The sequence below is a fragment of the Apus apus genome, chromosome Z (assembly GCF_020740795.1).
Source record: "Apus apus isolate bApuApu2 chromosome Z, bApuApu2.pri.cur, whole genome shotgun sequence".
NCBI lineage: Eukaryota > Metazoa > Chordata > Aves > Apodiformes > Apodidae > Apus > Apus apus.
The window spans coordinates 65,406,580-65,433,963 of NC_067312.1; the positions used below are offsets into that span (position 1 = coordinate 65,406,580).

General features: G+C 47.6%; 2 protein-coding genes across 3 annotated transcripts; both read right to left on the bottom strand.

Annotated features, from left to right (window-relative positions):
* Positions 1-6,186: 6,186 nt before the first annotated feature.
* LOC127395790 (cyclin-dependent kinase 4 inhibitor B-like) lies at positions 6,187-16,300 on the bottom strand. 2 transcript variants are annotated; one of them, XM_051643178.1, is made up of 2 exons: positions 16,103-16,300; positions 6,187-7,696 (listed from the first exon to the last, which is right to left on the bottom strand). In XM_051643178.1, the coding sequence occupies exons 1-2, from the start codon at positions 16,160-16,162 to the stop codon at positions 7,406-7,408; spliced, it is 351 nt and encodes a 116-aa protein (XP_051499138.1). In that variant the 5' UTR covers positions 16,163-16,300; the 3' UTR covers positions 6,187-7,405. The 2 variants fall into 2 exon arrangements, with proteins under 2 accessions (XP_051499138.1, XP_051499137.1); XM_051643177.1 differs by lacking the exon at positions 16,103-16,300 and adding an exon at positions 9,487-9,757.
* Positions 16,301-19,036: 2,736 nt separating this feature from the next.
* Positions 19,037-21,351, bottom strand: LOC127395791 (cyclin-dependent kinase 4 inhibitor B-like). The gene is made up of 2 exons (XM_051643179.1): positions 20,905-21,351; positions 19,037-19,641 (listed from the first exon to the last, which is right to left on the bottom strand). The coding sequence occupies exons 1-2, from the start codon at positions 21,046-21,048 to the stop codon at positions 19,378-19,380; spliced, it is 408 nt and encodes a 135-aa protein (XP_051499139.1). The 5' UTR covers positions 21,049-21,351; the 3' UTR covers positions 19,037-19,377.
* Between the last annotated feature and the right edge of the window lie 6,033 nt (positions 21,352-27,384).

Sequence of the window (27,384 nt, forward strand, 5' to 3'; positions counted from 1 at the left end):
GAGATCATCCTTAGACCTGCTGAAGAACAGGTTAGTCTCATGGTCCTGAGCAGGATTTGCCCTGGGGTAAATTTGCAGCTGGTCAACAGTGGGTATATGAGAAATAATTGCTGAAAGCCTAATATTCTTCCCCAGTAGTACAGAGGGGAGACTGAATTAAGTCAGTGACTAAGTAGCAGAGGTGCACAAAGCAGGAGGCATGCCAGTATTAGCCAAGGACTGGGAACTGCAGAATCAGTGGCTAACTGATTAATCGTAAATTTTTCCCTGGGCTCTAAAGGAAATGCCAGAACTTGGAACTGCGTGAAATACCCAGATCCACAGAGACCACAAGCAGAAGTGTCACTGCAGAGTAAGTTCAACATGCAAATAACAAATGCAGGAGGAAGACATACACCCACTCACAGGAGCTTTTGTCCGGCTGTCCCCCCAGTGGTATTCTGTAGGAGTTCTGCTTCATCTTCACTCGTGTCACACACAGCAGATCTCCTTCCGCTTTGACTTAAGAGACTTCTGGATCTGGACTCCGTGGTACTTGGGCCCAAACAGCCCTGCCTATATTCCAAGCCAGCACCCCACACTTCAAAAGCATGTGCTCCCTCTGACTGTTGAGTCACTACTGTGTCCTACCCTGCTTCTCACTGATTCTTTAGATACTTTATTTTGATTACCCCATATATCCAAGACTTTTAAAGTCCTCTCCTGGGGGAGATACCAGTTTATTTTGCGTGGAGCATTCTCCAGTGTGTATGTTAACCGTGTAATGTACTGATGCCAATTGCAATATTGCAGGTTCAAATATGGCACATACTAGACAGCGAGGCAGGTCATTAGATTTGCTCCTTCTCTCCCTTTTCTATTTCCTCTAAATCATTGATGTGTCTTGCTGATGTGAAATTGCCCACTCATATCTCACTTTGACTTAGCCAACCCTTCACACTTTTTCATACCAACAACATCCAAAGCATCTCTCAGCATTAGCACAGGTGGCGTGTGACATCAGAATTTAGTTTTTATATTAGTATTCAAAACAGACCCAAGAGTAGTTGAGGTTCCCAGAACAGTAACCAGTAAGAGAGTGTTTTGTTTATTGAAACCAGCTGAATATCAGTAAAGAGAGAAATCAATTCAAGAGGTGCTCAGCACTGGGCGGGTTCAGCCCTCTAAGACGGAAACTCTGACTTAACTGATTTAACATCTGCTTCCTCTCCCTGCTGTCACTGCAGTACTGTCTGAAGCAGGACAGTGCAGGAGAATTGAAATTAACATTTAATCACTCTTTTGCAAAAATTTGGAACTGTTTGTTTAGGTTATTGTCAAGTTTCCTACCTTTGCTATGAATTGGCTCAGGCAATTTGTGGTACAATGCCATGCTTGAGTAGGCAGACTTGGAAATACAGTTTTCTATCTGAACATCAAGGTGTCACAGAGGAGGCCCAGTTGCATGGATTTAGGAGATTTATACAGATATTCCCATCTAGAAATATTCACGGGTGTCAGTGAGGGTTTTCAGCTCCCTACAGTGCATCTTGTGTACTGTTGCAGCTGCTGCTCCCCACCTCTCCTACCCTCTCTGCTGCTTATTTTTGTTATGGCTTGGGTGTACACCAATCTCCTCTGTAAGTTTCATCAGCTCATGGAACTGGGGAGGGGGGGAAAGTTGTCCTTTCCTCAAAATGGAACAGCTTCCATTATATTAGCAAGTTAAAACCAGTCATGGAATGATGCAACGTGACATCAGCACAGTAGGGCTGTGTGGCTTAGTGGCAGGAGAGAAGGGCTTTTTTTCCTTGCAGCACCTGCGGAATATGAATTCTGCCAGCTGCCCTGGGACTGTGCTTCAAAAAGAAAGCAATCTAGTTTTCAGCAGTCTTGAACTGATTCTGGAATTTACCTTATTTATATGGGAAAAGGTTTAGGCTGAAAAAAATCAGACTTTGGCTTGTCTATTTTTGTCTGATTCTTGTAAATTAACAATAAAGTAATTGTTCAATAACCCAGTTCCTGTCATACAACTGGCTGTCTGGATCTCTTGGTCTTTGTTAGATTATATGGGAGAAAATAACACCAGCTTGGTGTTTTTACTGAAAGGGAGTTTTGTGTAGGTAAGAAAGCCCAGTCTTAACTCCGTATTTTCTATTGCCTTTCAATTTTACTCCCATGAAACCAAGGACTAAGGAATAAAGTTATTGCTCTTGCGATTAACACTGAGTACATAATCTGTTTCCAGGAACCTTAGGCAGATATGGATGATGCTACAAATCTTCTGACTCAGGCTTCTACTTAGGGCAGAGCAAAATAAATGCTTTATGGTGTCAGGAGTGATACCAGGAAACAGAACATTTTGAATTCATGTGAAGTAAATCTGAGTGGAATCCAGGAGTTTCTCCATGTTTTAATTAACATTATCTATTTTTACATGGCCTGGGGTTTTCTAGAAATTGGTGTTGACTGACACAAAATGTAAAAGTAACTTCTGCACATAATTTTTGTGAGCCGGCTTTTTGGATTAGTCTGTTTGCAGTATGTTCTGTTCAAATGGATACACTTCTATGTTTTCAAATGTCCTGCCCTGGGGCAAACATTCTTCATGGAATTATATTTCTTCTGAACATTATTTAGCATTAGATTATTCAACTTGACATTTGTTGAAACAGTTTGCCTTCCCACCACTGAACAGAATTGCATCAATATTTACTGAAAATAACAACAGAAGGAGCATATATGCAAATGAAGTACATCCATAAATTTTAATACCTTGTGTGTTTCTATGTAGCTGTAGAAAATAAATGGATTATGCAAATCTGCACAATATCTTCATGTCCACAGGGTTGAATAGCATTGCTCAAGGGAAAAAAAGAGTTAAAAAAATAATAATAAAAAAATCAAACAACAGTGGTTTCTATGTACACCTTGAAAAAGGAACAGAAAGATGAAGTTCAGGCACAATGTTCAATCCCCAGATTCAGCTGCATGCGGAACCAAGAATAATGCCTGTAGTAAGTGAAACAGATCTTTGAGGACACATGAAGTCTGTCCAGTTGCACAGTTTCCTACAGTGTAGTTCCTCTAGCACAAGGAGGAAGACATCTGATCTCAGAGAAATCCTTTAGTTTGACCTAAGAATCTGTTTCATTAATTACTCCTTTGTAGGAAGCAGCTTTTATATGGGCTTTTATTCACTATGTAAGAAGGTTCTGAAATATGTTTTGTTTGTTTTCATACCGTCATCAAACATGTACATTTATTGCTTCGCATCTACCTGAAGATGAGCCTGCAAGATGAACCAGTAGGATGTAGGTGATGGTAGGAGTTACTTCCCCCTTAAATTCACCTGAGGAGATCAGTGGAACCAGCTCAGTCCTTGGGCCTGATCCCTATTTGATACAAGTTCTCTGCTCCATTATATTATTAGTACCTTGGCTTGACTCAGTTTCTTTCTCTGGCCCTTAGGCTGGTCATGACCTAAGGTGAAAACAGATGTGGAAAAATTATAAACCTAAAAATGTTCAAATTCTTGATCTCCAGAGGCAAGGAATGCCCCATCTTCCAGTATTTCCACCAAACAGGGTCTGCTGGTTAGTTTTAAGTGACACTGTTCATCAGCCGTATGCATTGGATGTCTGTGGGGATGAACTTTGCTTTAGAAGCCAAACAAACTGTTGATCCAGGGTGGCATGGGGTGTGGCAGAGGCAAGTGTCCATCATGCACGCTGGCAGGCTTAGGCTGACTCTGTGTGTTTTCCTCCCCTTGCTCCAGGCATCTCTGGAGCACAAACATCTGTGTGCCTTCCTATGAGGCAACCTGAAGCCCCTAGTTACAAAGCTCTTGGTTTTCAACTCCCAAGGACCACCTCTCATTTCACTCCCTCTTCTTGGTCTTTCTCTTTGTTAGCAAATTATTCTACCCAAAGCAGGCAGTACTTATGAGTGCCTGCTAACAAAGAGGGAGAAATGTGGAGAAATTTGTTCTCTGGTCTCTTTTCTGCAGAGAAAAAGAGTGCTCTGTCATAACCTCAGTTCACACAGTATACAAATATATATATATATGATACATTATGTATTGTATATTGTATGCTATATATATTTATATTAAATATTATTTAAATGTTATATATTAATTATACTCTGTCTACTAATTATATTTTATATGTCTCTATTTTTTTAAGGTGAATTAATTCAGTGAGTGTCAGATTAGGATTGATTGAGACCTGGTGAAAAAAAAATCTGGAACCATTACATGTATCATCCCTCATCTACTGCTGGGACTGGTTGTCCCACAAGAGCTCTTGTAGGATCTGAGTGTCTTCAGAGGTCTTCTCTCTAGCCCTGGGTCCTGTGACTTGTCCTCATTTTCTGTGATGAGGGTCTGAGGACTTCCATTTTCCTCCTGAGATGTGAAGATTTCTACATAAGCAAGCAGCGAGGTTAATGATTTTCCACAGCTTTGGCCCAGACAAGGTCAGGTAATTACTTCCTTTATTAGAATGCTTTTAGTTTTTCCCTTCTGTGAAACTGTCAGACTGTTAACATGATATGCAAAGCCTACGGACCCTCAGACACAATAAACTTAGGTGAATTTAAAGGGGGTGGTGCCTGTTATAAATCTTGGGGGTAATGTTCTCCAAGAGTCAATTTTCAGAATGTATAATAGAAAATACTTTACTTTTATAAGTGCTATTACACCTGGAAGTATCTTTATTAAATACAAAAGCTTGACAGGGGGCACCAGTGGAGAATGTCTTGTTAAACAATTTAGATGCTGTCATTCACACACAATTGAAGCCTCCTTTGTAACATGTAGTGCTGCTGGATGCATGTCCAAAAAGTGAACTGAACATTCATGACAGAAAGGAAAGCATCATAAATTGATACTTCAATACGACAAGCTGATCTTTTAAGAGACATCTTATAGAGTGAAGAAAAAGCTTGCGAATATTTTTTTCGCAGAGGTTGGGCTGGACATTTGGAGGGAAAACCTTTTTCTATGTTATCCTAAACAGTGCGAGTTCACTTTCCTTCCCTGCTCCTGGTGGCAGGAAATAGATGGTCAGCTGAGTGAACACCTTGTCCCGTACCGCGCTCACTCCACCTCCAAAACCAGCTCTGTCCCAAAACCTCTTCATCCTCTTATCTCCAGGTGACTTCCCGAGGAAGTTTAGGGCTTCGACAGCTCCTAAGGCCAAAGCTCTCAGGAAAGCCACGCTCTTTGGGCTTTCCCTGACGGGGAGACCCTGCGGGCTTCCCGGAGGCAATTCCGCTCCCCTGCCTTGTTCCTGAAGAAACCCCCAGGGCTTTCCCGGGAAGGTAGCTCCTTTGGGCAGCCTGGGGCAGGGCGGCGGGCAGCGGGGACCGAGGTGCAGGGGCGGGATGCAGGGCAGGGATGCAGGGCAGGAATGCTCCGCGCTTTGCCGCGCCAGCAGCTCTGACGGGAGAGACCGTCACCTGCCCTCAAGCCCAAGCACCTCCAGGCTGAGCTGAGCTCCTGCCTGCACGCAGGGAGAAAAACACATTCCTCCTACTCGTCCTGACCCCTCCAGCCGATTCGCTGGCACCGCTGCCACCGGCCACCGAGCGCCCTCCGAGGTGGGGATCGGTCTCTCTTTGACCGAACTAGGAAATAGCAACTTTCGAGGGAAGAGTGAGTTCCACACACACCACCCTACCCCCCCATCCACCCACCCCTCTGTTTTAAAGAGCTGAACGGCAGAAACCGTTCCTTGGCAAGCTAGAGGAGAAAAGACGGGACCTTGGAGAGCTTCTCCTTGGCCTCGTCTTCTGCGCCTCGAACAAAGTGTGGGCAGCAGGAACACCAGCGGGGGAAGAAAACGGGAGAAAAAATCGCCTTCAGGCGCAGTATGCACCCTTGGCACCTTAATCAAATTCCAGCTTGCCGTCTGCTTTTTAGCAGGAAAAGTGAGAAAAACAAATATTTTAAGAAGATCGCAAAGCCATGCACGAGTACTAAGTGGAGATGAACTTCCCCGTGGCTCTGCAAGTGTTCCAAATAAGGAAATTAACGACTCTCATCGATGCTGTTGACTCAGTTTTGTATGTGCGTGAACAATACACATTTGCTTAGAAGCTCCCTGTATCAGCCCTGCGTGAGCGTGTTGTGTGGATGAACACGTGCTTGTGCACCAACCAACAAAATCTAAACCAAAAATGCCAGCCGACACTGAGTAGTGCTGCTTACAGGACCGTTTAATAGTCGAACAGAAGGACTGGGTTTTAAAAGCCAAGGTCTTTAACAGTTTGCTGTTGAATAGGAATAGGCATTTCATCCCCAGGACAAAACCGGATAAATGATGGAAATTGCGTAGGGAGACGGGAGCAACGGATATGAGGAGATTCAGACATATAACCAAGCTCGGTCTTTTTTTGTTTTGTTTTGTTTTGATTTTTTCCAAATGTCTGGTTTAGAGACCGGGAAATCTGTCTTAAAAATAGCGAGCTCGTTGCCCAGATCTTCTAAATGAACGAGGTATCTCCAAATGTCAAAACCACGCAGTGTCGAAATTATTACCAATGGGTTTTTCAGATTAATAGCCTTGCCTGAATACATCTATACAAAATGTTTGTAGTCGTTCTCAAATTGTAATCTCTAACAGTGTTGAATATTTCAAGACTTTCTAAGTTGGGTGAGCTGATGCAGGTAGAAAATCAGATGAACAATTCAATTTGTAAATGGGATGGCTGAAGCGTTCATTATTTAACAGAGCTATAAAAAGAATCTCAAGACATCACTAAAGGCAAAGCTCTGCAGGATTTTGCTATAATCAATAAAATCAATAAAATGTTATCGTGAGTAAATATCTGATGGAGACCAAGGAGGGGCTTGCAGGACAGTGAGCAAGTCGCTCAGGGAAACGGAGTTGCTCGTTTCTCTAAACCGCATCAACTTAATAAATGGAGGCGCAGAGCGCCGAGTGGGTTTCGTTTTTTTTGTTGTTTTTGTTTGTTTGTTTGTGTTTTTGTTGGTTTTGTTTGTTTGTTTGTTTTGTTTTGTTTGTTTGTTTTGGTGGGTTGTTTTTTGTTTGTTTGTTTGTTTTTCCTCTGCAGCACCGGCCTTTGCTGCCTGTCTTCCTGGGAGCCTGCCCGGCGGGAGGACCAGGAACACTCCCTCGGCCGTGTTTTTGTCCTTTACACTCTTTCTCAGAAAACGCAACAGCACGAGTCGCCTGGCAGTAGCGGGACACCGAGCGCCCGGGAGAAGCTGTGGGGCAGAGGAAGACCACTCTCTGCAGCCCGCAGCACCACCGGCTGGATGGCGGGGGTCCTGGCCGGTACCCGCTGCGGAGGCGGGGAGAGGGTCTCTGCGAGCGGGGGTGGCTGCGGCCGGGGGTCCTGGCGCTGCGGAGCGGGGGGCGGCGGGCAGGGCGGGGCGAGGGGCGGCAGGGGCGGGTCAGGGCTCAGCACTTTCCGCCGGTGCGGCGGGGGGGAGCTGCAGCTGCCGCAGGTACCGGCCCACGGGCCCGTGCGGACCCCCCTCCGCCACGTCGATGGGGAGGCGGCCGCGGCCGTCGGGCAGGTCGAGGCGCGCCCCGGCCCGGTGCAGGGCCACCAGCGTCTGCAGGAAGCCGGAGCGGGCAGCATCGTGAGCCGGGAGGCAGCCGGTGCGGGGGTCGGGGCGGTTGGGGTCTGCCCCGTGCTGCAGCAGCAGCTCGGCCACCCGCGGGCTGCCCAGCATCATCACCTGCGGGGAGAGACAGCGTCAGGAGCACCGCGGAGAGCCGGGGGACTGCGGGGATGGGGGGTCTTTGGGGCACGGTTTGCCTGCGTCGGCTGTTTGTACCGGTGACCTGCGCGAGGGCACAAGGCTCGGCTCCCTACGGCTCCTTTCCACCCTGATGTAGACTATGACTCACTGGTAAACTAACATATTCCCGAGGTTGCCTGTGATTTCCAAACTAGGTACTGCATATCGGTATGTTGTCATACATTTTATACCATTTGCATATACCATGGTATATATAGTAACTGTGTGTGCATATATATGCACACATGCACACACACATCAATGTACACGCATATACATATACACAGGCTCTGGATGGGGTCCTTTCTCCCTCTCTCAGCCCTGGCTAAGCCTGCTCTGCTTCTCACAGAAGCCAGGAGAGCTGCTGCACACCTGTGGGTACCTCACAAAACTTCCCTGCTGAGCCCTGGTGTCTCTCTGCAGCTGAACCAAAAAGCACAAACTTCTGGGAGGTTTAAGCATGCACGATGGAACAAAAAGAAAACAAAAACAGACAAGCAAAAAGAACAACATGCAAACAAACAAAAGAAAATTACGCTTGAAGTTCCACTTTCTGCATTCCCCGGTCATTTTCAACAGAGTTTTAACCTTCATTAGTTGTATCTTAACACTGTAGAAAATACCTCGAGACAATTTGCTTTCTTGTTAATTTCTTTATCGGTAGAATTTTGTTATGGACTACAGATAATTTATAAATTCCTACAGATTAAGCTTTTCAGAAAAATAAATAGAGCACACATGTCACAGTGGCAGCCATTTTGCAAAGTTCTGGTGAGGGAAACAGAACTTAGTTTCTCTCTGAAATGAAGGAAAGAAAGAGAAAATTTATAACAATTTGTAGAACCTTTTCATCTGGAATTTGAACCTACAACAGGAACAAAACGAACAGCATAGGCAGTGCCTTTCTCAGAAGTTTACTTCAGAAAAAATAGTTTCTTTTCCATCTGAAGTGTAAGGACTAAAACGGTTGTTCACCTTAGCTGGTGAATTATTAAATATATCCCTTCAAATGACACCTCGAGAAAAGATGTTCATGAAACATACAGCTCCAGCTGAAGTCAGAGTACATTAACCGTTCAATGGACATTTAAAACCCCGCAGCCTAAGAATATCCATGAATATAACACACTTCCAGTTCTCAGAATGCCTGGAATGCAGCTTCACTAAGCACTGGTACTTGTAGTATCTATTGATAAATGCTACCACTGCTGATGAAGAGTGGTTACTAGAATTACTGCTAACTATAGTTTCAAGCTACAACTTATACCCAGTGACAATTTCTACTTCTTCTGAGCCGTTCGTTCACATGAAAACACTTAGTAAGGGGCCCCAGTTTGACTTCCTTGGGGGAAAAGAACCATTAAGGATGTATTGAAAACAAACAAATGAAAAAACAATCAAGAAAAGTTAATCGAAGTGCAGCCAACTCCGAGAACCCATCTGGAAGCGGATTTTGCAGTCCCACTTCTGCTTTTGGGTACCATCTTGCATAATTCGTTTGCTGCCGTCGGTGCCCCTCTGAACTCCACCTAGTATTTGCAGGAGGGCGAGGGTTCAGAAAAGCGCCCGCTGGTAATTCTGGCAGCTGCGGCTGGACTCCGGCTCCGATCATCGCCATGAAAACGTAATTCAGAGCCAGTCCTCCTCCCCCGTCAGCGTGACAGAGGACAGCCCGCCCCCCCCCCCTCTGCCCCCCTCACCCCCCCCACCCTACCGCTGTTCTGTACCTGGAGCGGAGTCCTCCCGAAACAATTAGTCCCGTTGGGATCCGCTCCCGCCTCCAGCAGCTTCCGCACCTCCTCGCGGTCCCCGCGGGCAGCCGCGCTGCACAGCAGGTCGCCAGGACCCCCACCCCGGAAAAACCCCTCCATCGCTCCCCGACAGCAAGGCCCACTCTGCACGGCCGCTCCTGATTCTCCTCCCCTCGTCGGGATATGGCAGCTCCGCCCATCCTGGGCCTGGCAGAGCCCCCCAGCCCACACCTCCGTGGAGGGGAGCGCGGTGCCGACGGCTGCGGCAGCACCGCGCAACCTCCCGAGGCGGCATAGGCGGGGCGGCGAGGGGCCTCGAGGTGCCGGGGACTGCCCCGCAAGCTGGGAGGCGGGAGCAGCTGCGCACACCCGATGTCACACACCCCGCCCCCCCGGCACCGAGTGGGGAGGCTGCCGGGGAGCTGCCCCCCCCCCCCCCCGGGGATGCAGTCAGTGCGGGAGAGAGCAGAGGATGGGGGTTGCGGTCCTGAGCCCCCCGCCCTTTCCCAGACCGGGGGGCGGTGGGCAGGAATGGGGAGCTCAGCCAGACCGGCGAGCAGCCTCTCCGGGCTGCCCTGGCCCGGGCAGGTGGAACGTGCCCCGCGTTCATGGTGCGTGGGGAGCTGCGGGGAGACCAGAGCCTTTCTGGGGCACAGAAAGACTCTTGTGCCAGGAATGGATTTGCCTTCTGCTTCCGGAGCGGGGGGGGGCTGCCTTGTCCCGAGCGCCTGTGCACCGTGGGTCTGGGGTCAGTCCCTCCGCCCGCCGGGAGCCGGAGCGGGCGGCCCGGATGAGGAAGAGAGCCGTGCCCGCAGGAAGTCTGAGATCCACCTCATGGCACCCGGCAGAGGACCGCTCCACCGCGGCCCGGCAGGAGCCTCTCGCCGGCAGGAAAGGCACGGAGGAACCCAGCTGGGATGAGGTGTGGCTACACCTCGGCAGAGGGGTCTGTCAGTTGTCTTAAAATTCCCAATCAATCAGATTCCCAATCAAGGGCTGACGATGACCGCTGGCTTTCTGTGAAACTGAGCTGATAGTGGGGTTTATGCATCTATGCATTTAAATGTATGCATACATCTCTTTTTCTGAATACACAAGTACAAAACATTTTATACACCCACACGTCATCATATAGGTAAGTGAAGAACTTATTAGAAGAGCCAGGGGTCTTGTCTGCATCTTCATCTCTAATAATATCTGTTAAAAGCTGCGAAGTTGCAGAAGAGTGTAAAATAACTAACACGGCCCCGTGCTAATGGTTAGTGATCCTCCAAATCACTAATCAAGCTTCTGGACCATTGCAAGGACACAATTTTAAGATACATTATTGAAGTCACTGTTTTCCTCCACTTCAAAAGCAAATCCAATTTTGCACAGTTCTGTTATCGACAAAAAACCTCGGTTAATCGAAACACAACAACACACGGTCATATCTGAAGTCAGGGAAATAGTAGCCGAGCTTGTACTAATGTGTCTTGGATTACACTTGTTTACTGGCATCCACCTTTTCTCTCCAGCAAACTTCACTGCAAAGTTATTCCTCCACCACCCCTTGCCAAAAAACCCAACAAACAAACACCGCCCCCCCCAAAAAGCCCCAACAGCACAACAACCAACAAACAAAAAAAACCAAGGCAAAAAAACCCACCCAACAAATACAAACACAAAAAACGCCACCAGAACAAAACAACTCCCCCAACCCAACCAAAAAACCCCCACAACAAACAAACAAATCGTTTCATGTTAAGCAGTCTCCACATATTACGTTTCTGCTCCTTTCTAAAGGCACTGTTCAACGATACAGAACTTCAACACTAAAAACCGGTTCATTTTAATACTACGGTACTGCACTCCTGCGCATTGTTCTAAGATATGTTGACAATAGCACGCACGACAGAAAAGCGATTATTCAGTTACCAAACCCAGCCATTTTATACCCTGTTGAAGGCTTAGCGAGTACTATACCCTTTTAGCTAGGGTGGGGGGAGGAGAAAAAAAAGAAAAAATAAAGTATTGAAATACATTTACGTGAGTTATTTTACTAATCTACAAGTATTTCGGGAATAAGGAGTTAATCAAACGCTACAAAGAGGCAGATTAAAGAGAACGTAGTGTTCAGATTTGCTTGCCTGTGAATAAGCAAAAAGGGAGCAGGAGGGGCAGGGGGTGGGGGCTGCACTGGAGAGGCTGCATCGAAGTAATCTGATTTTTACAGTGAAGGGAAAAAAAAAACAGAGTTGTTTTCAGTTATGCAAAAAATGAGGCAAAAATGATGAGCAGAAATAGTTAATCTGTCGCCTTATAATCTTCAATTGAAAATGTCAGTGTATTTGCAAAAATAATTATAGTCATTACACATATTGGGTGAGAACAGGAAAATCTAGCACCTTAATTTTAGCCCTTTAGAAACAGTGCCATATAGGTTTCTTCTGAACAAGAAAATGACCAAAAAGAGAAAAATCAAACAAAGCCACCCTCAACAAAAAGCCCAATCTAAAATAAAACAAAGTTAAACCAAAAAGATAAAAAAACAAGCCCCAAAGCTAAACCCACCAAGACCAACCTATCATGCTACAGCCTGCAATAATAAAGAATAAATGTTTTGGTTTCTGTTTTCTGAGTTGTGTGATATAAAATCGAGCAGAGTGCACTTTTGGATGCAACATGTAATATTATGATATGTAATATACTGCGCTACATAGCAGTGAAATATCCTGGAGGATGTTGTCTGGAGGGTTTGTCAGAAAAATGTGATTTTTTTTTTCCTAGAAATTCTCCAGAAAATGTTACAACTAGTACTACTTCTGTCCCTCGTTTCGGGAGATCGAGTCGGAAGAAAAGCAAAAGGACCCGCGTGGCTCTGGATAATCACCTAACAGTTCACAAAAAGTAATAAAGCATTGGCCAGGCAAAAGAATCCCTTCCTTAATAAACAAGCAGCAAAGTGAAGACAAAAAAAAACCCCCACCAAAACCGAAAAAAACACACACAAGAGGCAAAACAAACGAAATCGCTCACACCGTCCTAAGAAAAAAGCAGGTTTAAACCCTGCTTGCCTCTATCAGTCTGTTTTGGAGCGCCGGACCCGGCCCAGCCCCACAAGAGGCTCAGAAGAAGCTTTGTGGGCACCTTTTCAGCGAAAAATTCTCCTACACTGGTCGAGGAGTCTGACAATGTTATTTGTTTCATCTATTTAACTAAGCAATTTAATTTTGAACACAGTTTGGGAATAGGATTCGTGTGCCTAAATAGGAAACGAGGTAAAAAGGAGCAGGTTTCTCTTTATTTCCAAACTTATTTTTGCCCTCAAAACGTTTCCATCTAATCTGAACATGAAGCCACTTTCCTCCTTCAGACTACTGCCGAAATACTACGGATTCGAGGTTCACTGCCTCCGAGTTGCCAAAATATGTGTACATTACTCTTCTGACTGTGATGTTTTTAGACCTTAGTATAGAAGTAGCAGAGTTGGTAAAAGGGAAAAATCTCACTTTTTAAAAAACTACACACACACACCCTTGTTTTTTTCCTCCCCAGCCCCTTTAGAGTCTGGTTTTCAGCCCATTTCAGTGACTAGTTCAGACCTAACCGGTGTTTTAGAATTCGGCCTCTCCGAATAAAAGCTCGGGGAGAAAAAAAACAAAACAACAAAAAAGGAAAAAAAAACCCACACAAAAAAGGAAAAAACCCCACAAAAAAGAGAAAAAAGGAAAGAACAGGAAAAAAAGGGGGGAAAGGGGGAAAAGGGGAAAAAGGGAAAAAAAGGGAAAAAAGGAAAGAAAAAACGGGGGAAAAAATAAAAAAGAAGGGGAAAAAAAGGCACAGCAGCAGCATTTACAGCAAGTGTGGAAAGAAAGAAAGAAAAAAAAACCCCTGCCATCCTTCTTGCTTCCTGAGAGGTTATTGTTCTTGCTACAGCGAATTTACTTCGAGATAATCAGCATCTTCATATCTGTGTTTTATATGAGAGATTCATGTGTTTCACTTCAGCCAGAGTTTATTGTTTCTTCCCCTCCCCATTTAGTGTTAAATGAAGAAATTAGGCCTATTACAAATGCAAGACATAAGGTATTTGAAAGTGAAAAGGAAAATTTCGTATTATTTCTTATTTTCATATATATATTCTAATATACACATGTGTGTTTATTTCCCCACAGTTGATTTTAAAAAAGCTCCAAAAGTGATCTAACCAGAGACTGAAGCAGGCAAAGTGTACATTGCTTTTTCTCCACATCTCACATCCTAGAGTTTGAAGATTATTTTTTTTTACTTATAATTAGATATATATGTATATAAAATATATAATATCTTTTTTTGGTAGATATTTTCAGGCAAATATTTTTACTTTCCTTTTTTTCTACCTCTGCTCTTCTCCAGCCTATGCTCTGGATTAGAGCAGGTTGTGTACTCCTCTAATAATCCCCCACGAGGATTTTTCAGAAAAAAAAACCCTCTCAGATACTCACAAAAACTAATATTAGCTTCATTTTTCATGTTATAACTAATTATGTGTGATAATCGGGCCTAAGCTGCCCTGTGCAGACCCATAGCAGTCCAGTTTTGCATTCCGCAGTCAGGAAAAAGTCTCCAAAACTGCTGGAACCTCGGGTGTCTCCCAAGGTCAATTATATGACTGTATTTTAATTACTCTTTCTGCGGCAACTCGGCTTATTGCGCATATTTCTGTAACAGCACGAGCAGGCAAAGCAGGCCGCTGTGTTTCACAGTCTTTTACAGCAGTGGAAAGTAGCACACTCTGGGAAAACAGTGGCCATTTTCTGTCTTCAGAGCAATAGTTATGTTCCTTTTTAGCCAGGGAGCCTCCTGCCAATGTTGGTGAAGGGTGGTGGGTTTATTTTTGTTCTAAATTAGCTGTAGAGAAAACGCGAAGGAAAACTTCTAGGGGTGGGGGGGGGGGGGGGGGGGGGGGGGAAGAAGAAAGGCAGAAATAAGTTACAGTAACTTTTCCAGGACCTATTGTTTCCTAATGCGTCTTTAAAAGGGGGGGAGGAAAGAAAGCAAGACCTAGCAAACTGTTTCCCTTCCCTCCCCTCGTGCCCGTGAGGACCTGACGTGCTGCCGGTGCCATCGGGGCATGCGGGGCGGGGGGCTCCGGAGCTGCGGGGAGAGGACACCCCGCAGCCGCCTCCTGCTCCCGCCCCCCCGGACCGCCCCCCCCCCCCCCCCCGCCCCCCCCTCGGCCCGCACCCCGGGGCCCTACCTGGGCCGGGGGCTCCCGCGGCGGCCCCTCCGCAGCAGCAGCAGCAGCAGGGCCCGGCGCAGCGGCCGCTGCTGGCCCAGCGCCCCGAGGAAGCGGCGGAGGATGCGCCAGCCCAGCGCCCGGGCCCGGCGGCGGCTGCGGGGCCCGCGCCGAAAGCGCAGCGTGCACCTTATCCAGGGGGACATGGGTGCGGGGAGACCCACCGTGCCGCCCTAGAAATACCTCCCCGGTGGGGCCCAGCGGTGAACCAACCCTCTCACCCTCCATTCATTGGAGAGCAGTATCTTTTTTTTTTTTTTAACTTTCTTCTTTTTTTATTTTTTTTTTCTTCTTCTTTTTTTTTTTTTCTTTTCCGTTTGACTAATTTCGACTCCCCACTTGGCCCTTCGCCTCACCTCCCTCCCTCCTCCCCCCTCCCCCTCTACCCTGAAACGCCTCCCATGGTGATGGCTCCCGCCTCGAAAGAAGGCGAAGGAGGACCGGTGGCGGGGGATGGGGCCGGGGGCGGCCACCGTCTCCTCTCCCCTCCCACCGGTTCGTCCCGAGGAGAAACCACCACCGAACGGGCGGGGAGGCCGGCCAATCGCAGGGCGCTCCCCGCCTTTCAAAAAAAGCTTTGACGACAAGTCCTTGCCCTTCCCTCTCCCCCCACCCCCCCTTCTGTCCCCTCCAAATACGCCGCCTCCCGCTCCGTTTGGGGGTGTGGGGTATTTTGGTTATTTTTCTTGTTGTTTGTATGGTTTTGGACCCTCTCCTTTCTGCAGCCCCTTGGAGGGTCAAGGGCTGCTATGGCCCTGAACACCACTACCCCTCCCGACCCCCGGGGGCGGCCTTGGTGGCCTTTGGAAGCGGCTAGCGGATTCCCTGCCGCTTTAAAAGTTAAGGCCAGTATTCGCCCGGGCGAGCAGCTATTTCCTTGTCACATGGTCATTTGAAAGCGACGCGGGGACGTTGCGTAGCGGAGCGAGGAAAAAAAAAAAAACAACAAACAACAACAAACAGCAAACCAAAGGAAAAAAAAAAAACCAGCACAAAAAAGCGGATCTCCTCTCCCCCCCCGCCGGTAACTGACACGGGTAAGTAACTCTTTCCTTCCCCCGGCCCGCTCCCCAGCCGCGATTCGCGGTGCCGGACTCCCGTGGTTTTGGTTTGCAGGTTTTGGAGATTTTGGAGCGGCGGGGTGGGTGGGAAGTCGAGGGGGAGAACGGGAAATAGCCCAGCAACCTGCCGGCGCTCTGCCCCCGGCCCTGCTGCGGGCAGCGTGGAGGGATGGCCGGAGCGGTGCTGAGCCCCCCGGCAGCCGGGGCTGAGCCAGGCCCGCCGAGGATCGAGGAGGGTTCCGCCATCCCACCCCCTCCCGGTGCGGGGTACCTTTGTGCGAGGCGCGGGGAAGGGTGCGGGGCAGGGATGGTGTCTGTCCTGAGGGCACATCCATCTTCGGCCACCCCGGCGGCTGCGGAGCCCGGCGCGGCCCGGGCGGGCGGGGGGTTGCAGGGATTGCTGGCAGGCGGCTGCGGGGGAGGGAGGGCTGCTGGATACTGGCGGGGACAACACCCCCCCCCCCCCGTGACAAACACCTCGTTCCCCCTGCTGGACAAACAGTAACAGAGAGGTCCACGGAAGTTTTCTTCCCTTGCCTGCCCACGGCGTCCACAGAAAGCAGCGCCAGAGGCGAAGCGCCCGTCATGGCTCCTCCGTGAGCTGTCCGATCGCAAGCCTGGGAAATGGGGGAGTGAAAGCAGACATTTCGAAACGAAGGCAGCTCTTGCAGGGATGCTTGTTTGTTTCTTTTTCTTTCCCCCTCCCGTGGCAAATCAGAGAGAAATGAGTGCCTGGGTGAGGGTGCAGGTGCGGCTGGGCGGTGGGAGGCTGAGCCGGCAGTTTTGGCAATAGAAACCAAATACCCACCGACGCTGAACGCTTGGCCGGGCCGGGGAGCAGCCCTTCATGCATTGGGCAAAGCCCTCCTGCAGAGCTGGTGGGTGTGTGTGTGCACATGTACTCAATTACAGCTACGATATTAACAATAGAAAGTGGGGGTTTTCTGTTGTCTGCCTCTCTAAGCGCCGTGTTTTTCGGGCTCTCTCCAAAAGCCCGTCTCTGCTGCTGTTTGCTGTTAAAAAATTCTTCTCTTCAGACGCGGCTCCAAGCCCTGGAACCGAGGCTGCTGCAAGGTGAGGGTGGAAACTGCGGCGGCTGAACTAGGCTGTAACGGGGAACCCTGAAATCCTCCTCGGGGTGAGCAGCCACCGGGAAGGGTCTTCGGACCCACGGCTGGGGACAGATTCAGGGCAGATAGACATTTGAGGGCTTTTCCTGCTCCTTTGGTGTGGTCAGCCTGGGGAAGTCTGTTATTTTTCTGACGACTACAATTACTACTGTTGTTATTATTATTATTATTATTATTATTATTATTATTATTATTATTATTATTATTATTATTATTATTATTATTGAAATTATTGTTGTTGTTGTCCTCCTAATCATTGTCATTATGTTTATCATCATCCTAATCATTATCACTACTGTTGTGGTTGTTTCATGACCCGTAATGGAAATACTAACAAAAATAAAATTAAATCTAGCTCTCCAAGAGAATGATCTTTTAAAATAGGAATACTGGTCTAACTGAGGTTGGAAGTGCCGTTTATTGCACCCTTACTTTTCTGTAAACAGGGTGGTCAGGCTCTAACCTTTCCCTATTTCCGGGTCTGGTCCAGACTGCATCTCCGTTCACACGGGCACGGGATGAATCCAGGCTTTTAATTGTTGTGTGCCCAGGATTGTCTTTGGCTCGCTAATGACTGCGCTGCCTACGGGTACAGAACGCGGTACAATTTCACAAGGTGTTATAGTAGAAAATTGTAGTTTTATATATTTTCTATTCAAATGTATGTATAAAATACATACAGGCATTCCTGTACTAAATAAGCATGATTACAGACTAAATACAATGTGATTTTTTTTGGTACATATTTTATATGCATCTAATGTATTTATAATTAAGCTGCAGGACATTTCATTTTAAAACCAAATTATAAGCAAATAGGCTTGATAACTAATTATATTTTTTAAGTAAATACGCATATTAAGATACGTTTTTATATCGGTGTGCATTGCACACATGGCATGACTTCGTACTTACAGTGTGCCAATTTACACGAAGTGGTTATGAAGCAGGCATGAGAAAAAGCATAAGAAACTATCTTGTAATAAATGACACATTCCAATAAATTATATAAAAGTATATATATTATTTTTAGTGTTTATGTGTGAAATACCTAGAAGTTGGGCACTCGGTAGGAATGCAAAACGGAGATAATTTTTTTCCTCTGCAGTTCTTTACAGGTAGCTCTGCAAATCGCCCAAGACTGGGGCTGGGAAAGGAGCCCGCAGCTCTGCCGCTGCCCCGCCGTGTTTCCCCCTCTCTGTCCCTAAGGCATGGACGGGTAGGCACAGCCCCGAAGGGTCGCGGGAGCAGTGTGTGTGTCGGGGTCTGCACCCATGCGTGCCGCCCCCTGTTCTCTGCCCGAGGAGGCTGGGGTCTCACCGCCGACCCCTCGGCGGAGGGACGGCTGCCGCTGCACTGCGGGATGCTCACACCCAGCTTCCAGGCGCTGATATAATGATCAGCTCTCGGGTAATTAATCTACTCCCGCCCCCGTTCCCCCTCCAGCAGCACAATGACTTGTTGTTACAACGGCTTGTTTGTTTCTTTACCGAACGGGCTGCCTTCGCACAGCTCGGGAAATCCCGGGAGAGAGCTCGGACGCAAGATTTTCGGTTTTTAATTCCAAGCCCCCTGCGTTTTGCGACCGTCATGATTTCTTCAAAATGCTGCTCAATTTACAGTCACCCAGGGAAAGTGACCTGCAAGTTGATAAACACCTACTGCTTCAAGGGAGGGCGGTATCGGGCTTGCAGAGACACAAATAGCTCTTTATTTTCTCCTCCTAGGTCCCGTGTTTATAGCCTCCCTGAGAAAGAGCCACGGATGCGCCGAGGGCCCATGCACAGACATGCACAGCATCTGAAGTTGTTCAAGAAGGTATTTGCCAATTGGCAGCAGCCTCGCCAGGAAGCTTTGATTTGTCGCTGTCCCGCCCGGTTTTGCCAAGGAGAGGCAGGGATCGGTTCCAATGCTCCTTAAGTCCGCTTTAATTGGAAAGTGAAACCAGATGGGGAGCCTCTCCCTCCCCCTTCAATTGGGGGGCTGGGAAGCACGAGCGGGGAGCCCCGGGGAGAAGGGTGAACAGGGGGCCCAGAAACGGTTCTGCCAAGACGCCGAGGGTTTGCTGTGCCATCTTTGTGCAGAACTTTTCCTTCATATTTATTTCTTTTCACAGTGTTGGACCCTCGCTTTAAAAAAAACACGACAACAAAACAAATAAACAAACAAACAAAACAAACCCACAACCCCCCAAAATAACAGAGGGGCATGGAGGGGTTTCAGGTGCAAGACAACATGCAGACACGTGCAAAATACCGCGCACAAATCAATACGTGTCCCGTCGGTCTTAAGCCCACCTGAGCAGAGGGATGCTACTCGGGGATAATTTACAACGAGTGAGTGCTACTCAGATGCTTCTCTCCCGAGGTGGGCGCGGGCAATAAATTAGGAGGGGGGAAGGTATCCCAGGCGGTGGCTACGCGCGGGGGGGCGGCTGCCGCAGGTACCGGCCCACGGGCCCGTGCGGACCCCCCTCCGCCACGTCGAGGGGGAGGCGGCCGCGGCCGTCGGGCAGGTCGAGGCGCGCCCCGGCCCGGTGCAGGGCCACCAGCGTCTGCAGGAAGCCGGAGCGGGCAGCATCGTGAGCCGGGAGGCAGCCGGTGCGGGGGTCGGGGCGGTTGGGGTCTGCCCCGTGCTGCAGCAGCAGCTCGGCCACCCGCGGGCTGCCCAGCATCATCACCTGCGGGGAGAGACAGCGTCAGGAGCCGGAGGAAACAAACCTTCATTTTCCGCGCCTCGGAGGACGGCGGGGCAGGTGGGGAAAACCGGCGGCGGGAGATCCGTAGGGGTCGGGAGTGTGCGGGGCTGCACCGGGGCTGCTCTGAGATGGGGGGCGGCGTGACCGTGGGAAGGGGGACGCCCTTCTCCAGGTGCGTCCCCGCAGGAACAGAGGGAAAGTCCTGAGCCGCTTTGCAGCGGCCCCCGCGGAACCAAACCCGGCGGCTCCCGGGTGCCCACGCCCTCTTGATCTCCCCCAGAACGCTTTTCTGAGAGGTCTTTGGCAAGGTGACTAGCGTGTGCAGGGAACCAGCCCTCCCTCGCCCCCAGGAAAGACTCAAAACGCACCTCCAGACCGAGCCCCTGTCCCGTGCAGCTCCGAAACGCCCGGTAACCCTCCCCCACCCCGGGCTCGCCGTTTTCTAAGCCGCGTTTCCCCCAGCAAACCCGGCAGGGCTTTCAGCGCGCGAGTTGATTCCCTGCGGCGTAAAGATGCAGAAAAGAAAAACACTTGTTGGAGGACGGCAACAGATGCGTATTTCCACTGAAATGCTGCACCGACATTTTGTAGGGGAGAGTTCCGTCAGCACTGCCCATAAAATTTAAACATAACTTCTCAAATTATCCCAGTTTCGTTTAAGTTTGGAAATTCAAGAAGCTGGTAAGAATTATCTCGGTAATTAACTCAGCTTTAGAAATCTGGTATCTGTTGCTGCTCTGGGCACTACATATATCATCAACACGTTCACGCTGGCAGACCCAGCCCTTTAGGGACTGCTTAGCCTCTACCTGCAGGGTCTGCTGGGCAAGGCTGCCGCGTCCGGGTGTTCCTGCTCACAAGGGTCAGTGACACATTGTGAGAGTCAGCATTTTTTCTCAGGAGAGGAAAAACGCTAATAGAAGTGTAAAGCAGAAGACGAAGTGTCATTCTTTTTGAAAAGGTTACTCGTGACTTTTTGTTGCGCGTTTATTTGCGAGATGAGCATGAAAGTTCTCGGTTTTGAGTCATTCTACCTCAGCTGGTTAAAATGAAGTCAAGAATTGCTAAGACTAAAAACTCTCTCTTGCGGAGGTCACAGACTTTCGCCTCTCGCAGCTCCGCTCACGCAGCCCCCGAGCGCAGCCCTTGGGGGGTGGCCGGCCCGGGGCGGGGGGGTTGCCCCGACGCCGTAGCTTCTGGGCCCCTCCCGGCCTCCACCCCCACGCCCTCCCCCGGCCTCCCTACCTGGATGGGAGTCCGGCCGTAGGTGTTGACGGCGTTGGGGTCTGCCGCGCCGTCCAGCAGCTCCCTCAGGCGCTGCAGGTCCCCGCGGGCGGCGGCGTTGGCCAGGTCGTCCGCAACCGACCCGCCGCCGTCCCGCAGCGCCATGGCCCGGCCCGCAGAGCCCGCCGCCCCGCCGGCCGCCCGGTGCAGCGGAGCGCTGCGGCCGCCGCTCGGGGCTGGCGGCGGTGGCGGCCGGAGCCTGGGACCCTGCCCATGGGAGCCCCCGAACCCCGCGCTGCCGTCCCGGTCCCGGTCCCGGTCCCGGTCCCGGCTCGGAGGTGCCTGCCCGCTGCCTCCGCCGGGACCGCCTCCACCTGCCGGGAGACGGCGGAACCTCCGCAGCTCTTTTTCTCCGCGCAGCTGGTGCCGCCCCGGCCCGGCCCGCCTCTCCCTGTCACCGTCACCGGCGCTGCCCCCGGCCTGGCCACGACGGGGCGGAGCTCTCCGCTCTGTCCTCCGAGGGCTGGGCTCCCTGGCGAGAGTCCGGTCTCTCCTGTTTTGTTTGGTTGTTCTTATTTTTATTCGATTGTTCTTTTTTTTGTTCTTATGGGCAGCAGCTTCTTGCCTACGCCAGAGCGCCCTCGGGAGAGGGGAGCCCGAGATGAAGGGCAGGCACAAAGGGAGCTGGAGGGTTTTAACGGGAGAGGGATTTAAGGAGGGGAGAGGGCCCAGGGCGGCTGGCCTGCTGTCACCGGGGCCCTGTACACACCCCGGCGCTGCCTCCCCGCCCGGGCACCCGCCGGTACCAAAGGTGCAGGGGGCGGCGGTGTCCGCTCTTGTCCTCCTTCTCCTAGGGAGAAATGCGGGTTTCTCGGAGTATTTTTTTAGCTGGCACAGGCATTTTAGAGATGGAGAGTAGGCGGGACAGCCAGGGCCGGGATACCAGCCGCGTCCGCCACGTCGCGCCACCCTCCACCTGGACTGGCTGGTTTCTCTGTCTGTCTACCTACCTACCTGCTTACCTACCTAGTTACTTCTCAGTTACAAAAGTGCTGCAGGTCGAGATTTTGCCCCAGGCCCAGGGCAGGGGCCGGGCCCGCGCTCCGTCGGTCGGCGGGACGGGGCGGCAGCACCACGGACAGCGCCCGGCCCGCCCGGAGAGACCCGCCCGGCTCAGCCACCGCCGGCCCCGCCGGCCCCGCGGGTCCCCCGGCCAGCAGGGAGGAAACACCCGGCAAAGGGGCGCCTTTCCCAGCCATATCCTGTGGGAAAGCACAGCTACACTACTACGAAAGGTTTCTGTTCTCGGTACCTGGCGGTGCAGGCAATTTCCGACAGCAGCAAAGAGGAGACCGCTCACTGGAGCGGCCAGTCGCTGCTTTTGTAGAGGTTAAGGCTGTGGTTTTATGTCGCACCCTTGACACGTCCCTCTAATCCAATCCGCCTGGTGCCCCGTTCTTCTTCACTCACGCTGGCTGTTATTTCTACATGTTGATAACTAGAAATGGAATTCCATTCATGATAAAGAGCTTCTTGATGCAAATAGTTGTTTCTGCTTAAATAGCTGAGCATTTATACACATCTGTTCCGAGGCTCGGGTTTTTTGTTTGGTTCCCCCCTCCCCTTTTCTTAATTAATTTACTATTCAAGTACTGGGTGCAGTAAACTTAAGAAAATAAATATACTTTACTATAATATATTATAAAAAAAAAAGAAACATGAGTAAGAGTTAAATCTAAAAATACTACACCAAGTAGTGAAAAGCATACTTAGGTATTAAAAAGACTGTAAGCTGGAGTAAATAATAATTTTGCAGAACCAGCTCAGTAGAGACAGCATCCTGGTTCTTATTCTTAGCTACAGGACTGCCATACTGAAGTGAGAGAAGAAGGGTTCTGACACAGCTTTGGTGCCAGTGATGTATCCATAAGGTAAACAAAACCAGTACAGGTCCGTGGGAGTTGTGTGAAAGTTTTAGGCAGGGCATGTTATTTTAACAAAAAAAAATGAACTAATGTATAAGAAAAAACAGGCTTTCTCCTAATTTGTTTAAACTCCTTACTCCAAGGCTATGTGGTAAAAATATAACCAAACCTCCAAATAATCCATCACACTATTTTCGGGCATTTCTTACAAACCTGAAGAAGTAACACCATCAAACATACAGTCATGACAAAGTAAGGAGTTTGGTTTAATTTTTCCTCACAGTGACTAGGGAAAAGAAGGCTGCTCTCAAAAATGCTGCCTTTGCAAATTCATACATGATTATTCTCCTGACAAAAAGCTGAAAACCTATGCATGAGAGAAAATAAGATATTTCAGTTGAAAACCACCTGCTTTGGAGCAGGAATCTCAGGCAGTGTTTTCCTTTTGTTTTCAATATCCAGTTGCTGGCTGAAGGGCAGCTTCACTCTCCAGTAGATGGTAGCTTAAAAGAAGCTGTTACACAGGTGCAAGTGAATTCTTCTGGTTTCAAAGTTAATTGTGCAAGAATTAGTTGTGCAATCATGACCTCAGAACAATCACTTAGGGAGAGGCACCATGCCTTTCGTAACTGTGCTGCAGGCATACTAAGTATGCATATAGACACTGATAAAATATAAAATAAACACTAATTGCTCAGCAAGCAGGTAGACTTTACAAGCACTGCAATGATACCAGTTTCTACAGTCAAAAGGAAAAAGGAAAAATGTTGAGAGATTCAGAAACAAAATTGTTAGTATGCATTATGTGTAATCAGCTGAATGTTACTCAAAAGCAGCCGACCACAAAGGAAAACGTTACAGCAGATTTGGTTAGTGTTTACTGATTTGACTCCAGAGAAACTGAAGTTTTTCCAAAACTTTGCCTTACAGTTAGGGCAAACAACTCAATGCCACAGTGAAATCTAATTTAGTATAGGTGAAAGAGCTTTGGATTTTGCAAAATCTGTCAGGAAAAAAAAAATAATAATTACATATATATATTTATATTTTTATATATATAAAAATTATTTTTAATTATTATTATTTCCCTCCCCCCCACCCCCGAATAATCTCCATGTATCGTGCTCTGTTAAAGTAGGTGCACGTGTCAGTAAAAATCTCCACCACCAGTTGTGTTACTGCTTTCAGTGGGGGGAAGAGACATCACTGATTCCTGTGGGAAATCACCAGGATGTCTGCCAAGAAGGACAGAGTACCATAGGATAACAGGAATATTTGGGGATACAGTGGTGAGGATTTGAAGACAAACCAAACCATACAAATCGACAAAACCGGCAGAAAGGTTTTAAAATCCCCAAGCTGGGTGACAAGGTGACTGCAAGAGCAGCAAGATTCCAGCCTGCAAAACCTTTGGAAGTTCACAGGCCCACTGTCCCACGGAGAACAACACAGCAGTTGTGTGCGGGCTTGGCCCTCTGCTGACTGCCAGACAAAAAGCACTCATCGTATATACCACAGAGACTTAACCATAGCAGGGGGGAATCTGACTTGGTGAAAAAGCTTGTTTATTTCTCGATGACTTCTGACAATAAATTAGGCTAGTTATCACTGGGCAGGAAAAAAAAAAAAAAAATTGGCGTGTTTGTTACAGACATGTTTTCTTCCAGTTAACACCATTTAGGGAGTTATGTTTGGAAAAGGAGGTCCTCTTCTTCCCTCAGTTGTGTCTCTTTCTTTGGGAAGGAAGAAGACAGACAGCACTGGTGACCTAAAATTCCTTCTCTGGCTCAAAGTATATAGGGAAATAAATCAGAACAGGTAACATGTTGGTTTGGTATTTCTTTGAAGTGGAAGCATAAGCACTAACTCAAATTTAGCTGTGTCTCTTCTAATAGTATTGATACAGTTTTGGAAGTGGATTCTCTCTTTTTTTTTAACCCAGTTTTTTAAAAAATATTTTTTCAAACAGCGTGGACATGAGCACTTCAAAACACTGCATAGACACACTTGTGGTAATTCTATGGCCATTTATGCTGCTGTGGTTGCAATGAGCTCTTTGTGTGCACTGCTGCTCTTCCTGAAGGTGTAATCACTACAGATCAGGTGAGAGAGACCTTGAAACTCACTTCCATTTTTGGTTACCACGTTGGTTATGCCATTTGTTTCCTTGGGTCTCTTCAACAAAACATGAATAAAATCATAGAACCGTAAAATGGTTTGGGTTGGAAGAGACCTCTAGTTCCAGGTCTGCGTGGGCAGGGTCACTTCCCACCAGACCAGGTTATTCAAAACCCTGTCCAACCTGGCCTTGAACCCTTGTCCCAGAATAGCTGAATCAGTGGTAGAGGAAGCATTCCAATTAGAAAACAAATCAATACCTCTCTTATGACAGAGAGCTGTAGGCTACCAAAAGACAAGCAGATGTTAGAAGACTGTCTCCTCTGTAAGCTAACCTTGATTTTGTTACTTGGGATTTAGTTTTGTTCCACAAGAAGGAGTTTTCTGACCCTTAGATGGCCAAATGATTTGGTCTTATGATTTGTAGTATGAAAATGCTGATAAACCACAGCATCCAAAAACGTACTGTCTAGATCTAGGGTTTATATATATGTGTATATATATAAATATTAATAAATAAATACATTTATAAATATATAAAATATATGTATATTTATATAAATAAATAAATTTATAAATATAAAAAATATAAAAAATATTTTAATTTATTTTTTAATTTAGATGACTCCGTGTACAAATGTTTCACTAACCACAGAGAAAGATGTGAATACAGAATCTAGGACACATTCTCCAGTTAAACAAAGTCCAGCACAGCACCAACTTGCTTCTGTGGTATCTATGTAGAAAAATGACTTGGAGTCCAGGTAATAATTTTGACGGCCCCATCACTTCACTGTACAGGGCTGAGTAACTCACATGTGAGGGTTGTGCTCGTGGGCCTGTGGGACAGCAGGTGAAAGGCTGGTGAATTTGAAACATATTTTCAGTGCACAAAATCAAATGGTAAAAGCTACTGTGCACCCTGTTCATGGGCTTTGTGATTCTGCAAATGCAGGTAACTGCCATCTTCAGGGTGTTTGGAGAAGGGGCTGAGTTGGGTAATGTGCTGTCTGGGAGGTAAGCAGTGCTTCATGTGTTGGGCAGATGTCAGGAATCTTCCACAGTCAATCGCTACTTTACTGAGTTGCATAACGTTCTCAGTGAGCAAGTCTTCAGCTAAACATTGAATGCAGCTCTGAAGTGTAGGTACATAGATTTATATTGTTCATGACAACTCTTCTGCTTAAGATAGTGCATCTTTCAGACTGAGAGGAGAATTAGTCACATTGTGCTAGTTTTTCCTACTAAGATCAAGAGTGCAGTAATCAAGTTTAGCTGCTAAAAGATACCGACTTTCTCACTGCAATTTTGCTGCATATGAAGTTATGCTGAGAATTTGTAGGTTAGTTTTCACCTTGTGGTAAACTATCCTTAGAGATTTCTCTGTCTCTATAGCTATCTATTTATACCTTTACAGGGCTCAAAGGAGAAAGATTTCCTAGTTATAGTCAACTCACATTCTGAATAATGTAAATTATTCTAAATGGTGTTGGGGACTTGGAGGTGGTGCAGTTTAGTGAACTATTTCAACATACATCTCTATGTATGCAGAAATATGAAATTTTGATTTACCTGAGCCCATGAGCACCAAGAACCAATCACTTTTTAAAGACTTTAAATTCAGACCTCTTGTCAGCCTATTGCAAAATGAGCTCTGAGTTTGGTGAATGTTTCTGTACTGTGCCACCTTTAAATAAGGAGCACAAGGAGGAGATCAAGACATTTTAAAAAAGCTGACCTGCAAAGAATTTGCATTAAATTAGTTTTGTAAAGCCTGTGGAGTTTTAAGAAAACGAAAAGCATTAGGAGCTTTCTTTCCCTGTGGCACACTCTGCTTTGTAGATCATCTTGAATATTAGTTTTTAGGAATACCTCTCAAGCTGGCTGGCAGACCTTGGAAAATACAAGGACAGTGTATACTGTTAGTCCAGCTATTGTAAAGCCCAAACCATGAGTCACCATATGAGATGCTTTAAATTATCACACACAAAATATCCCAAATATTTTGGTGATCTTTAGCTTATGTATTAATTATATTAGTTTCCAGAGTCACATTTTCAAGCCTATTACAAATAGCTATGACCTTTCTTTTACTTATTCACATAAGTCTGGAAAGTAGAGCTGTCAAAAAAGCAGGAAGCAGATAATGTTACTCCCCAGGCTGGCCACAGCAAAAGACTTAAACATTCATCAGAGTGGTGGAGCAGTGGTTTGACTTTACCCACAGAATTCTTTCCTAGAACATTCATTAACTGCTAGAAGTAAGGGTTTAGCTGAAAACTAGAATAATATACTAAATTTCTCACACAGTTTCTTTCCAAAAGTTGAATTTTCAGTTCCTTGTTTCTTGGTCTGTCACAACTTTCCCCATTCTCCAGGCTTCACACAGCCTTTCAAAATTAAACAGATGTGCACCCTGAAAAGACATTGAAAAGTAACTTACTTTCCAGCTTTACCT